General features: G+C 42.9%; 1 protein-coding gene across 3 annotated transcripts in view; it reads right to left on the bottom strand.

The window, feature by feature from the left end:
* Nucleotides 1-425: 425 nt before the first annotated feature.
* OXSR1 (oxidative stress responsive kinase 1) overlaps nucleotides 426-14,252 on the bottom strand; it is a 101,488-nt gene continuing 87,661 nt past the window's right edge. For all 3 annotated transcript variants that reach the window (XM_007081046.3, XM_042956245.1, XM_042956246.1), the window contains exons 12-18: nucleotides 12,684-12,719; nucleotides 8,979-9,125; nucleotides 7,289-7,353; nucleotides 6,357-6,409; nucleotides 4,721-4,789; nucleotides 3,788-3,852; nucleotides 426-3,138 (exon numbers count right to left, since the gene is read on the bottom strand). In XM_007081046.3, coding sequence (XP_007081108.2) covers nucleotides 3,064-3,138; nucleotides 3,788-3,852; nucleotides 4,721-4,789; nucleotides 6,357-6,409; nucleotides 7,289-7,353; nucleotides 8,979-9,125; nucleotides 12,684-12,719 — 510 coding nt within the window. In that variant the 3' untranslated portion in view covers nucleotides 426-3,063. The remainder of the gene's footprint in view (nucleotides 3,139-3,787; nucleotides 3,853-4,720; nucleotides 4,790-6,356; nucleotides 6,410-7,288; nucleotides 7,354-8,978; nucleotides 9,126-12,683; nucleotides 12,720-14,252) is intronic.

Here is a 14,252-nt window from a genome sequence, read left to right on the forward strand (position 1 = left end):
TCTTATATTATTATTATTATTATTATTTTTAAATGTTTATTTATTTTTGAGACAGAGAGAGACAGAGTATGAACGGGGGAGGGTCAGAGAGAGGGAGACACAGAATCTGAAGCAGGCTCCAGGCTCCGAGCTGTCAGCACAGAGCCCGACACGGGGCTTGAACTTGCGGAGTGTGAGATCATGACCTGAGCCAAAGTCTGCCGCTTAACTGACTGAGCCACCCAGGCGCCCCTCAGGTCATGATCTTATGGTTGGTAAGTTCGAGCCTTGCATCGGGCTCTGTGCTGACAGCTTAAGAGCCTAGAGCCTGCTTCAGATTCTGTGTCTCTCTCTCTCTCTCTGCTCCTGCCCCTGCTTGCACTCTGTTTCTCTCTCAAAAATAAACATTAAAAAAGATTTTTTTAAAGAATCTTTACACCACCACAGACAATTTACTCTTTATTGATTAAAAATGAAGGAAACATGCAGCAAAATACAAAGTCAAAAAAAGGGAGGGGGAAGGTCAAATATTTTACATCTTCCATAATCTACCATACGTCATAAGGAGGAACCTCCATTTATTGATACACCATTATTCTATCCTCAGATCATTAAATAGTATCAGCTGGCTCTAGGATTTGGTTCAAAACTTAAGCGAAAAACCCAAACAAATCCATTAGTCATTTGGAATAAGACCATACATTTCACAAATAGCATTGGCACATGTTACCTTGTGCTGAATTAGTCCCTACCCCCAGGGACCAGGGGATCCTGGGGACTCAAAGACAGAGGTGCACCCCGAACCACCACTCCTGGAAAGGAGCAAGGTCTCTCAACGTGTCACGTGCTGTCCCACCTGGGAAGTTTCTGTTCACGTATTTTCTCAGCATCACTGTGTAAGTCAGCAAAGGGAGTCCACCATACATCATGCAGAAGAAGAGAGAACACTGTCCTAAGGCTTGGTGTCTGGCTCCTAGTTCCCAGCAGGGCAAAAAATGAACCGAAAAGAAAAAGAAAGCCCCAGCCCACTGCTATTGGCATGCTGTCATTCAAACATGTCCCACGGTCATTCAAAGGTAATGGCTGGCTGGAGAAACTGAACAGGGGAGTGGGATGCCGCTGACCCCCAGCCTGGGCTCCAGACCACCTCCAAAGAAAATGCCAGAAAAGAGTGATGCCACCACCCCTTGGATTTATCAGTAAGTAGATGATGATGGCTTGCTTGAAACCAAAATATGGACTCTAAGGCAAGCCACTAGTCTTGTGCCAAAGAGGACACTGTCACCTTATTCCCACCTCCCGGCCCTCATTCTTCCCACCCGCCTAAAGAAAAAAAAAAGAGACAGAGAGAGAAAGAAAAGCTAAATATTTTTCCAGCAAGCTGATCAATCTTCTCTTCCTTCACTAGGCTCAGCACGCTCCCTCTTCTTACCAATCCTGCTGGGACCCCGGACTTTGGTGTGTGATCCTCTCATTTACTTTCCTCCCAACTTGCCATCCCAAACCCGCCCCCCGCTCCTTCTCCCCAACATCCACTCCTTTCCCAGTATGTCTCTGTACCCAGGGCAGGGGAAGAAAACCCATGACTGAAACTACAAGCTCAGAATGAGAAACAAAAGCTGTGACGACTCAGTTGTGGGGGAGGTTTCCAGAGACTCTCCGAGAGAAAACTAGGCGAAGCGATCTTGTTATTCGCAGACCAACAGTGCTGGAAAGGGCCTGAGCGATTCTGTAAGAGGCAACTCTCCCCTTTCCATGGGGCCACAGCCCATCTTTGTGTGTCATTTTAAGGCCAGATCGAGTGTCCCTTTCGAATACAAAAATTGTTAGGGCTACTTGCGGTTAGACAAAGGCTGACTGTGAAGCAGTAGGAAAGAAAATCGGCCCCACCGACTACTCACATATTGCATTATGAGTGCTCGTTTCGAAACCTAAAGAATAATTTATATTACTTCTATAGAAAATCAGATGAACACTGTCTACTCATAAATCCTAAAAGTCACGGCACATGTGGTTTCACTTTCCGTCCTGGGTCGGGTTCAGCGCACAGAAGTGTGGACCCCCTCCAAAGGGTCAGTGCAGGAGAGGGGCGGAAGGCAGGCCTCGCTGGCCTGGAGAGGCTCCTTTATTGCTGTAGAGAGCTCAGCCTTTCATTTCCTCATGACGTGGAGGCCAGGCAAATTTTCACGGGAGGACTGAGGAGCAGTTTTTCCTCAACTGAATTTTTTTAAGATTCGAAAATAAATACTTCCACAATGATATGACTTTTGCTTTTTCCTGTTCAAAACCACTGCTGGGAAAGTTCACTTTTATAGGCCATTACTCGGTGTTTTCACTACAATAGGTCCAAACTTCCACTTTGAAGGATCTGATGGCTTGAAGTTCGACTACAGATGTTTTGCACCAGCTGAAGTTAAGGCTAGCAACCCTTTCTGGAGGGAGGGATGAAGAGGGGTGCCTGAGAGCAGCTTCAGCAAAACGCTTAGAAACATGAACAAAACAAAAACACAGTTTAGGCTGCCTCCTCTGAGGCTGTGCTTTTTCCTAACAAAGGTTGCTAGAATTCACAACAGATTAAAAAAAAAAAAAAAAAATCACTAAATTAAATTCTCTGGGCTCCAGCTAAACAATCGCCTTTTAGTTGCTACTTCAGTGGTAAAGAGATATCCCAAGATGCCCACATCCTGTCAGGTGTGGGGGAACAGGCAGGAGGAGGAAGCCCAATATAGCTGCTACTTTCCACCCAGCGCCATCATTGGAGTAAGGCAAGATGAGCTGACCGATCTCCCTCCTGGGCCTTGAGGCACGTGGACCCCTTCTCAGATGGAGGAAGACAGGGGACACGCGCGGTAAGTTTACTAACGGAACTCTTTAAAGGGATGCTGGCCACTGGTGATCCGACTTTTCTCTCCCTGTGGGAAAAAGGGGAAGTGATGGCAGGAAGAACATAAAGAAAGACCTCTAAAGCTCCTAGCCGGGAGGTTTGTCGCTGGGTTCTTTGGCAGTAGTGGGTTTAGGCCAACAGAAGCAACAGAGATACGCATGTGTGGAATCTCCTTAGGCCGCCTCTTCCAGGGCTGTGGTTTAGCTGATGCTGAGCTGGGCAAATCCTATTAGTTTCCCATCATCAGGAATATCCGAGCCTTCGACACCAGATGCCTAGGAATCAAACAAAATAAGAAGCTGTGGCTACTTGTGAACAAAATCGCAGGTAGCAATTGAAACTGACTGACACAAGGACTGTGGGAAGGAAGACAGTGGGGGACAGGTCCCTGGGATACAAACGGGGGGCAGATCAAGTGTCTTTTCCAGAAAAGGTGGGGGCTGGGTAAAAAGCTGGAGTCAGACTGGCTAATACTCTCTTGAGAGGAGTCAAGGGCGTGGGGTAGGAGGCTTCCTGGGAGGGAGAGGGGAAGAGAGGACACTCAAAAGGAGACATCAGGGGGCGCCTGGGTGGCTCAGGTTAAGCGTCCAAACTACTGGTTTCGGCTCATGTTTCATGAGTTTGAGCCCTGCATCAGGATCTGCGCCGACAGCCCAGAGCTTGCTTGGGATCTCTCTCTCCTTCTCTCTCTGCCCCTGCCCTGCTTGAGCTCTCGCTCTCTCTCTCAGAAAATAAACAAACATAAAAAAAAAAAATAAAAAAAAAAAAAAAAAAAAAAAAAGCGACATCAGCCTAGGGCCTCAGGAAGGCTAAATGAATACAATCCGCCATATTTTAATATTCTCATCACTCAGGGAATATAGAAACTGGTTCTGCAGAGGCTGCTGCTGTGTAAAGATAGTTTAAAGAAGAAGGGATGAATACCAGTTTGAAAGTGACAGATCGATTTGACTGAGGTTCTTCCACAATTTTCTGCAAATTCGCTGCCACTGTAATCACACAAACAGAAAGTAATGAGAAGCTAAGTAATCTCTACTTTCCACCATACTTTAAAAACTTAAACGGTAGCTCAGAATCTTCTATGGTCAACCGAGATGGAAGCAGAAAGATAAGTCACTCCCTAAACAAAAGTTATCTTTTAAACTTAACCCTAAGTAGCACAAATAAATCTTGAATCGTGGTCAGATTAACTTTCTTTAGGATACTGTATTAACTGGGACAAAACACACAGGTGAAAGAGGTAGGATTTGCCTACTCCTGGGCCAGAAAGCTCTAGACTGGGAGCTGGCCAACTCTGGCCAGCAGCCTGTTTCTAGTCCGGCTGTGGGCCGGGAATGGTTTAAAGAGGACGAAGACAGTGCATGGGCCACAAAGCCTAAGCTACTTACTATCTGGTCCTTTACAGAAACACTTGCTGCTTGGCCGTAGACAATGGTCTTTTCCTTCAATAACATGTACACATGGGCCGACTGTGCCTTTTCTTACTTCCTGCTTCTTCGAGGAATAAACCTCTAATGACTTTCGCTTACCTCTTAGCTCTAGAAGGGTCGAGTTTCACCCTCCGAAATGGACTAGATGTGGCTAAGCTTACTTTAACTCGTGACTTATGTCATCAGTCCTACTAGTATTTCCCAGAGACCTAAAGTGCGCCTCGACTCACTGCCACTGCAAGTCACAAACATAGAAAGGAGACTTTCTGTTTTGTGAGGAACTGTCCCCAATAGCTGTTGCTATTTCAGCAACACCAGGACCGTCCCAAGACCCACGAGACCTGCTCAATGAGACAGACCTGGTTTTCTAGGTCCTCGATACACAGACAGAGACACAGGGGCACAGGGCAGAGCACAAAGTAGTTACCTATTACTAAATCCCTTCCATCGACCAGGCCAGCAGAAATAAGTTCCTGAGAGACGCCCTCGGCGGTATCTGCGGGGACAAAGCAGAAGGTGCTCTTTGTCACGTCACTACTACCTCTCAGAGGAGGTGCTGGCACTGCCAGGCCCAGGCTAGCTGCTAGATCCACAGAACCAAGGAGGCGGGTGGAGTCCTCTCCCCACACGAAGGTTCCTCCCACCACTGGGGCTGGCTAGAGGGCCGAATCTATAGCAGCCAGACGGCCAATATCAGCTCGATGTAAAGGTAACCTTCTACAGAATGGTGTAATTTAGAGGACTACAGGTTCTGCTCAAAAGAGCCCCCGCAGTGATGCCACAGGGGAAACTCCTATTCTGAGGGTCACCGTGGCCCCGAGCCCCATCAGCTCTGAGAGGCGACCTCGAGCGTGCAACACCTCCAGGGCTAATACAACAAAATGCTTTATTTTCAAGTACACCTTGAAAAAGCAAATTGTAATCTCTTCCCTTTGGAGATCACACCCCAAGGGTTTTGCTGAAGTCACTTTCTTTTTTATTCCGGTGGGCTTTTCTTCGTATCTAGTTGTTATTTTAGGTGGCACAATCGGATTGATGGGTGTAACAGAAATGAAAAGACAAGGAGAGAGCGTCCCTAAGCTGATCTCATCTCCAACTGTGACTCAGGGCTGCTGAACACTGAGCCCCCCAGAGGAACAGGAGGACCTCGGGGGGGGGGAAGGGGCGGGCACACATTTGAGCTGATGACCAGTGTGTGTTTGTTTGTTTGTTTTAATTCTCAAGTTAGTTACCATGCCATGTAGTCTTGGCTTCAGGAGTAGAACCCAGTGATTACCAGTGATTTGAATTAGTTCCTTAGTATGTGACTCTTCCTGGTTTTAAACAGTGAAACAGATACACCTCTGCACATCTGTATCTGTTCTCTTTCGTACTTAGTTACTGATGATACCAAGATAGCGGGGAGAACAAGCACGGCACAAAGGACAAATGTGCTGGAGTCAGGTCACCTCCCCAACCTGAACCCTGAGTAACAAAGGCAAGAAAGAAACAAGCCTCATCTCAGGGAGAAGTTCAAGGCCAGAAGCTATGCATGTCAGGGCTCAGCTTCAGCCTGGGGAGAGAGGAGCCTGGAAGCCTTGTTTCTTCTTCACTGTCATGGAGAAGGACAACCATGTTCAGTGAGAAGAGTAAGAAATCTGCACCCTGACAAGTGTGGATATGAATTCTGGCTGCTCCTCTTTCCAGCTGTGTGAATAGCAACAAGTAACCTCCCCACTCTCTAACTTCATCATCTATGCAATGGAGACCATAATCCTTCCTTAGGGGCTGCTCTGAGAATTTAATGAGATATAATGTTTAGCACAATGCCTGGCCTACTATAGTAGGCCGCAGATTAGAGCTACACTCGTTACTGTTGGTATTACGGTAGGTTTTATAAATGAGGTTAGTAGCAAATAAATTGTATTTGAATTGTATTCATATGCTACCCCAAACCTTTAAACCAAGAACGTTTTCATCATCTTTTAAAAGCAAAATATATCCAAAGGACAAAAACTTCATGATATATTTCATTAAATAATAAATTAGAAGTTATTTTGTTTTCAATGTTTTTGATGTCTCACCTCTCCCAGGAGTAAACTCGAATCGAATATCATTTAGTTCTTTTTTTGAATTCCTATGAAAGAAAACAGAATGTGTAAAGTCAACTGAATTCATGCATACAGATGCTGCCAACATGTACTAGGAAAGCTGTGCCTCAAGAAAGAACGTTCTTTCTGTTCCCATAGATCATATGATTTGTTCTAACATGCTCACAGTGTAGGGAACAGACCAAACAACTGAAGAGTGAGCATCTAACAGTCTTACAACCCTTTCAACTTATATTCTCCACTGCAGAATATAAAAACCTCATGCTAAGAGGAGAAGGGGATTAAGGGCACACTTATTGTGATGAGCACCGAGTAATGTATGGAATTGCTCAATCACTACAGTATACACCTGAAACTAATATGGCAATGTATGTTAATTATACTGGAAATAAATAAATGGAGGGGAAAATCCCAAGCACAAAGTAAACAAAACCAAACCAAAAAAGCCCTCATGCTTTTGAGGTGAATCTGACATGTGTACTCCCGTGCTTATTCCCACTAAGATGATCATATAAAACTAAGAGGAAAATGTAAGAGCCCCAGAAGGTATAATTAAAATGATAAACGATACAGGACAGAAGGGTTAGTATCTAAAATTATATAAAGAACTTACACAACTTAACACCAAAAACCCCAAATGATCCAATTAAAAAATGAGCAGAAGATGGGGCGCCTTGGTGGCTCCGTCGCTTAAGCGTCCAACTTCGGCTCAGGTCATGATCTTGCCGTTCATGAGTTCGAGCCCCGCGTCGGGCTCTGTGCCGACAGTTCGGAGCCTGGAGCCTGCTTCGGGTTCTGTCTCCCTCTCTCTGCCCGTCCCTCACTCGCGAAAAAAGAGTTACTTACAAAGAGGAAGAAAAGCATCTTTAGAGTATTGAGGAAACAAACAGAAGCCGTTTACTTGCCTTAATCTGAGTACGAGGCTGACTGGGATCTTGGCTTCTTGTGAGCCTGCTCCTGAAGGCGGAGCCTAAAAATCGTTGACAGTATAAAGTCAGTGTCTGGTCTACCAAGCACGGAGGTTACTCACTCACGGTCACCAGCAGAGGAAATGTCCACGTGGCGGCAATTTCCTTCATCTCCAGGGGAGGCCAGACCAGTCCCTGGGACATGTTCCCTGCTCTGGGAGGACATGCACTCCAAGGCAACAAAAAGAACCAAGTGCCAGCACGAGTCAAGCACAGTTAGAAAGATAATTCTCAACCCCACGTGAAATTCCATACACAGCCGTTTATAGTTTGCAGTTTTCAGATCCTTGTTTCCTTCTACAAGGGTGAAAAACACGAAGGCTGGGTTTTTCCCTTTAAAAATTCTGCCAGTGTAGGGGCGCCTGGGTGGCACCAGTCAGTTAAGCTCTTGGTTTAGGCTCGGGACGTGATCTCACGGTCACGGGTCCAGGCCCCGCATGGGGCTCTGCAATGACAGTACGGAGCCTGCTTGGGATTCTCTCTCCCCCTCCCTGCCCCTCCTCTACTCGTGCATGCTCTCTCTCTCAAAATAAATAAACAAACTTTAAAAAATCTGCCAGTGTATCACATAGCAATGTACAAGGTAGGATCTAAACTGGCTGTGCCTCAGGAATCCACCTGGCCTGGAGGTTCGCTAAACGAATCCTCTCTGAAAACTGTTAAGTTATTCCTTGCTTACTAGAGAAGACACATTCTATTTAAGTCGTTTATAAAGTAAATCCAATCTTTCCATCAGTTTTCATAAGATAAATGTATCTTTTCCAATATGATGGAAAGAAATGAAAAGAAAGCTTGGGTTCGATGGAAAGGTTACATAAAGTCAGCACCGTGACTAACCGGAAGCTCTCACAGCAGTGGTCTCTAAAGGCAGACCATCACGGGGACACAAAAGAAAAAAAAAATCAGAACTTGCATTTTTACCTCTTTCTATTGAAAATGTTAGGGGAAAAAAAAATCAAGTCTCCAATGTCTAATAAATGAATAGACTCTGGAAAGCTTACTCTAACCATGGGGCATAAGGTCACGTGTTCTGCACGGTATTTGGAATTTCCTGAGGGAAGCGAGGGAGGGATTCACACACAGTGGGGCCCTCACTCCCTTGACTGCTTTCAGTGTATGAGTATTCGTGATTTTTGTGTGTGACTGACCACGTGCATTTATGGATTACATCACTTCACTTTAATGAAATCAACCCTCACAAAATTGACAAATATCTTAAAAAAGAGGAAAACAAGAAAATCATGGGCGGGAGACGGTATCGATAATGCAAGCATAAGCGAAAGAAAAGGAAACAGAATTGCTGACAATCCTAGTGTGAGACGAACTCCAGCGGCCGCAGAATAATAATGAGCTCATAAAAAGCTGACCGGAAACTACCTCCCGAATTTCTGATGTTTGGAATGTGGCTCATGTTATCCGTCATTAACTTATTATGCTGCTTAAAAACCTGTGGGATCCTTGAAAAACTCGCCTATTTGTATACCTTTAAAACTGTGAGAACAGAATCTCTAACTTGTTTCAAAATCTCCCACCACAGCAACCTCACTACATAAGGTTGTGTTCCACGTCAATCTCTGCTTTCTTCATCTACCCAGAAGGCAGACCGCTCAAGTGCACTCCTGCTTACCTGGGCTGTTTTTGCCGGCTCTGCGGCGGCTGGGGGACAGACTTGAGTTGGCTGTGCAGGCGTGTGCCCGGCTGGCTGAGGTAGATGAGCAGAAATCTGTTCTGGAACTTGGAGTAAAGTACCCACGGGATCAGCTGTCGGAAATAGCTGTAACAAGAACATACACACAGTGCTGCTTCAGTTGAGTGGAAAGGGAGGGAGGTGTATTGACGGGCAGGCAGGGCCTCCCAGGGTGACACTTTCAAAGCAGTGTTTGTGTGGCGTCCTGGCACATCTCTACATCTCTTGAATACATCTACTTCAAATGGAAGTCAAATATTTCTACCAGGCTTTTTTGTTATAACAACTTTTGTGAGATGTAATTCATATCCCACTAAATTCACCCACTGTAAGTATACAATTCAGTGATTTCTAGAAAATTTATACTTGTGCAAACATCACTACGATCTAGTTTTAGAACGTTCCCGTCAACTCAGAAAGTTCTCTTGTGCCCATTGACATTTAATTCCTCCAGCTCCCACACCCAGCCCTAGGCAACCACTGATTACTTTCTGTCCCTATGAGTTTGCCTTTTCTGGATCTTTCATGTAAGTGAAGTGCATGCTCTCTGTTGTGTCTGGCTTATTTCACTTAGCACAGTTTTCTGAGGTTTAGCCATATTACAGCCTATATATCAGTAGTTCATTTTTTCTTCAGAATAGCATTTCATTACATCATATTTACTTTCAACTACATCTATTCTACCCTCTTTGCCCAATCAAATAGCACCTCTAAGATGCAGACTTAAGTAGTAAAGGGAAATTACAGAAGCTACATTTTTCTATGTCTTGGAACTTTCTATTACTTATAAAGAAAAACAATTAACCAATGATTCATTAAAATATCTGAAATGCTTTTCAAGACTGAAAGCCAACATAGACATTATATATCTATTTTGCATGTTTGAAAGATTTCATAAATTTTAGTTAGGTAACTTGGGGGGAAAAGACTGATGTTGAGTATAAAATCAAGGTGAACATATTCAAAATTATAAGTTGATGAAAAAAGTACAATGGCTAAAACTTAACAGTTGAAAGAGAAAATAACTGAAAGGTCAACAAGAGAGGTCTAAGGGCTGACAGCATGTAAACAAAATTGAGAGGCAAAGAAGTAAGGTTTTGTATTCATTTAGCTTCATACAGAGGGAATTCAAGTAACTCTGGTGCTGGGGCACCTGGGTGGGTCAGTGGGTTAGGCAACCAACTTTGGCTCAGGTCATGATCTTACAGTTCATGAGTTTGGGCTCAGATTCTGTGTCTCCTTCTCTCTTGCCCCTCCCCTATTCACACTCTGTCTTTCTCTTTCTCTCTCAAAAAGAAATAAACATCAAAAAACTTAAAAAAAAAAAAAAAAGTAATTCTGTGGTTCTGAATTTTGATAGAAAAAGAGAACGTAAGATTAGTTTGAAATTGAGGGGGCACCTGGCAGGCCCAGTCGGCAGAGTTGTGTGGCTCTTGATCTTGGGATTGTGAGTTTGAGTTTGAGCCTCATGTTGGGTACAGAGATTACTTAAAAATAAAAAAATCTTAAAAAAAAAAAAAAAGATTTGAAAATATTAAATAGGAGTATTAGCACTATTTCAAAAGGGCAGTTTCCAAATTGCATGCACATATATGCTAACTTATTTTAACTGAAAGGTTATACAAAACAAAGCAATGAGAGGATATAGAGAAACTGGAACCTTGAGCACTGCAGATGACAATGTAAAATAGTGCAGCCACTATGGAAAACAGTAAGGTGATTCCTCAGAAAGTTAAAAATAGAATTATCATATGATCCAGCAATTCCCTTCTGGGTAAGCCCCAAAGAATTAAAAGTAAGAACTCGAACAGATATTTGTGTAGCCATGTTCACACTGGAATCATTCACAACAGCCTAAAGGTGAAAACAACCCAACTGTCTGTCCAGTGGAAAGGAAAAACAAATATGATACATACCTACAATGGAATATTATTCAGCCTTAAAAAGGGAGGGAGGAAGGAAGTTCTGACACATATTACATGGATGAACCCAGAGGGCATTATGCTAAGTGAAAAAGGCAGTCTCGAAGGACTTATGGTTTGTGATTCCACTTTCATGAGGTATATATAGAACGGTGGCTGCCAGGGGCTGGGGGGGGAGGAAAAAATGGGGTGACTGCTAATGTGGAGTTGCACGGTTGGTGATGGTTGCACAACAGTGTGAATGTACTGAAAGGCACTGAACTGCACCCACAAAAATGGTTAAGATGGTAACTTTTATGTTATGTCTGTTTCACCACAATTTCAAACATAACAAAGCAACGAGCCCTGAAGTATGAGTATGAGCTTGTGAGAGTCCATGTGGGAATGCCACTGAGGCAAAGGGACAAGAAGATGACACGAACAACTCTGGGTAAACTGTAAAATACCCTCTCCACTCAACTTTGGAGAAACTAAGAATTAATTAGTCTAGATTAGGTTAGAGTAAGAAATAATCTTAAATGCTCAGAAAATCGTAAGAAGAAAAGTTATTTCTTTTCTTAGCAGAGGCTAAGTTTGGGATCATCCTCATTCAGGGACGCAGGCTGCGGTGGCAGGGGCAAGGGGACCCAGGGAACAACAGAAAGGCTCTTCTTTCTGCTAACATTTCATTGCCCAAAGCAACTGCCATGGCCACGAGTTACTTCAAGGGGTAAGGAGATGCAATTCTACCAGGTAGCACAAGGAGGAACCAGAAATCTTAATGAATCGCAGGGCTGATGTAAGTTCTGACGTAACTGGCCTGTTAATATGCTGAAGTGCAGTATTTATTTTCAGTCTTAAACTATATGATACCATGTAGACAAATCCTGTACATAATCGTGTACAAAATTGTATACTATACACACAAATCAAGTGGGAAAAAAGCAACTTCTAAGAATAGGGGCAAAACCAAACTGATTTAACGGGTCAAGATGTGTAGCTGGTAAATCACTACTGAGCCTGGAATGTAGATGCTGCCCGAAGGAAAAATGCATCCCCCAAAACGATTGTTATCTTCACGTAATGAGCGTAAGGCAGGCCAGCCCAACAGGATTCTGTTTAGTAGGACTGCCTATCATAATGAGGCAACAACTAAAGACAACATAATGTATATGACAAGAGAAGATGATAGAAGGGTGAAACCCAAAAACGATAGGTAGCATACGACAAATTCCTGGACAGATTAATGCAAAAAGACGACTTTCCACTTTAGGCGGCCCAAGCCAAAAAAGCAATTCATAAAGTCAGGCAGGAAAGGAAGGAAGAACTTCCTGGGCCTCCAAGCCAACCTTTTTTTTTTTTTTTTTTTTAAATGTTTATTTATTTTTGAGAGACAGAGCACGAGTGGGGGGAGGGGCGGAGAGAGAATGAGACACAGAATCAGAAGCAGGCTCCAGGCTCTGCACTGGCAGCACAGAGCCTGATGCAGGGCTCGAACTCACAGACTGTGAGATCGCTTAACTGACTCAGCCCCCAGGTGCCCCCAGGCCAACTTTTGAAATGAGTTCAATGGCGCCGACTTACTGCAGAAGTCCATTCAAACTCAGAATCGATACCTCTGATGAAATTTGGCTGCTACAAATTCTCATTCCCATTTAGGCACATATAAAAAAAAATGTGCTTACCATTAAAAACAAAACAAAAGCACACACACTTTAATGACTCAAAACCCACAACTACTTACCTCAGAATTTGATAATGATTCTTTCACTCGGGGAGACTAAAAGAAATACAAAAAAGGCTTATTAACTCAAAACTTAGGTTACTTGTAGTTCCAAACTGCACTGAATGTTGAAATGCAAGTAAACTCCATTTCATTCTGATCCATTAAGTCACTGGTAACTCTAGTGAAAGTTTTCTGGAAAAAGAAAATATCATGATGCTATTGTATTCTTTGTCCAGGTAGCCTTTAATACATCAATGTTCTATGGTATTTTAACAGTTCCCAACTTGAGGTTTATAAACAAACATGGGACTGAGTTCTCAGGCAGCAGGGAGGTCACACTCTTCAAAGTACAATTCTTTCTACTAATCATGAACATGTTATGTACATAATATCCTAGACCAACTGCAAGCCTTCAAGCTCATTATCCAACACACCCTCAAAGCAGAGTAATTTGTATTATGGGCTTCAGCTGGAGAACACTCTGGAGCCAAAACTGAAAATTTTGGCAAATGTATAATCTGCCACTTGAAAAATCTATGCTAAATTTATTTAGTAAACCATAACAGTTAGTAGTGATTCTGGATACAGGTAATGGAGAATACAAAAAAACAAAAAACAAAACCCTGAACATATCTTTAAACAAACATCAGTTTCTGGTAAATTCTACCAAGCATAAATTTAGACTACTTAAAAGGTCAGCTTAGGCTTTTTTAAGTTTTCATCACTATTTCATTGAAGAGAATCAAGGTTCAGGTGATAGCTAATATATCACAGCAAGTATATGGCCAACCCAACACGCTTTTTAACTTTATGTTTGGAAATAATTTCAAACTTACATAAATTTCTGTTAGAATAAGAACAGTACAAAGAACACAAGTATACCTCTGACCCAGATTCACCCATCATTAACTTTTTTTCCTTATCTGCTTTACTGTTTAGATGTTCACTTTCTCTCTTTTTAAACACACACACACACACACACACACACACACACACACACACACACACACACAACCAATCATATTGCTCTTGTACTATCTGAGAATTAGTTGCATAGACTGTAGCTGTTTACCACTGAACCATTACTGTGTATTTCTTAAGAACAGGGATATTCTCTTCTATAACTTCATACTACTATAGTAGTAAATTTCAATAAATTTCACAATAATGCTAATTTTCATCAGCTAGTCCAGGCATTTGCCAAGTTGTCCAGTATGCGGTACCTATTTTTCCCCTTGTAACTAATAGGCAAGCTGTGGAGAAGACACTTCCAGACCCTGAAAATGTTCTGCTCATCAAAAATTTCCCCTATACTTAGCACCCACTGATGATCCTTGTCTGACCTAATTTTTATGACTGCTATCCTGGCTATAAAGTGATGATTTTGCCCTCCAATACTCCTCTACATTTCCCAGTCAGCACCAGCAATTTACTGTAATGAAAAACCATCCCTCTCCCCCACTTATAATCTACCTATTCATTATTGGCACAGACTCATAGAGTCCTAGTTTTTAAGTGGTTTACAAATTATTACTGCATTTAAGGATTTTGATAGTTAAATTCTAATTTGGTCAGTGGGAGCTCATT

The sequence above is a fragment of the Panthera tigris genome, chromosome C2, assembly GCF_018350195.1.
Source record: "Panthera tigris isolate Pti1 chromosome C2, P.tigris_Pti1_mat1.1, whole genome shotgun sequence".
Classification (NCBI taxonomy): Eukaryota; Metazoa; Chordata; class Mammalia; order Carnivora; family Felidae; genus Panthera; species Panthera tigris.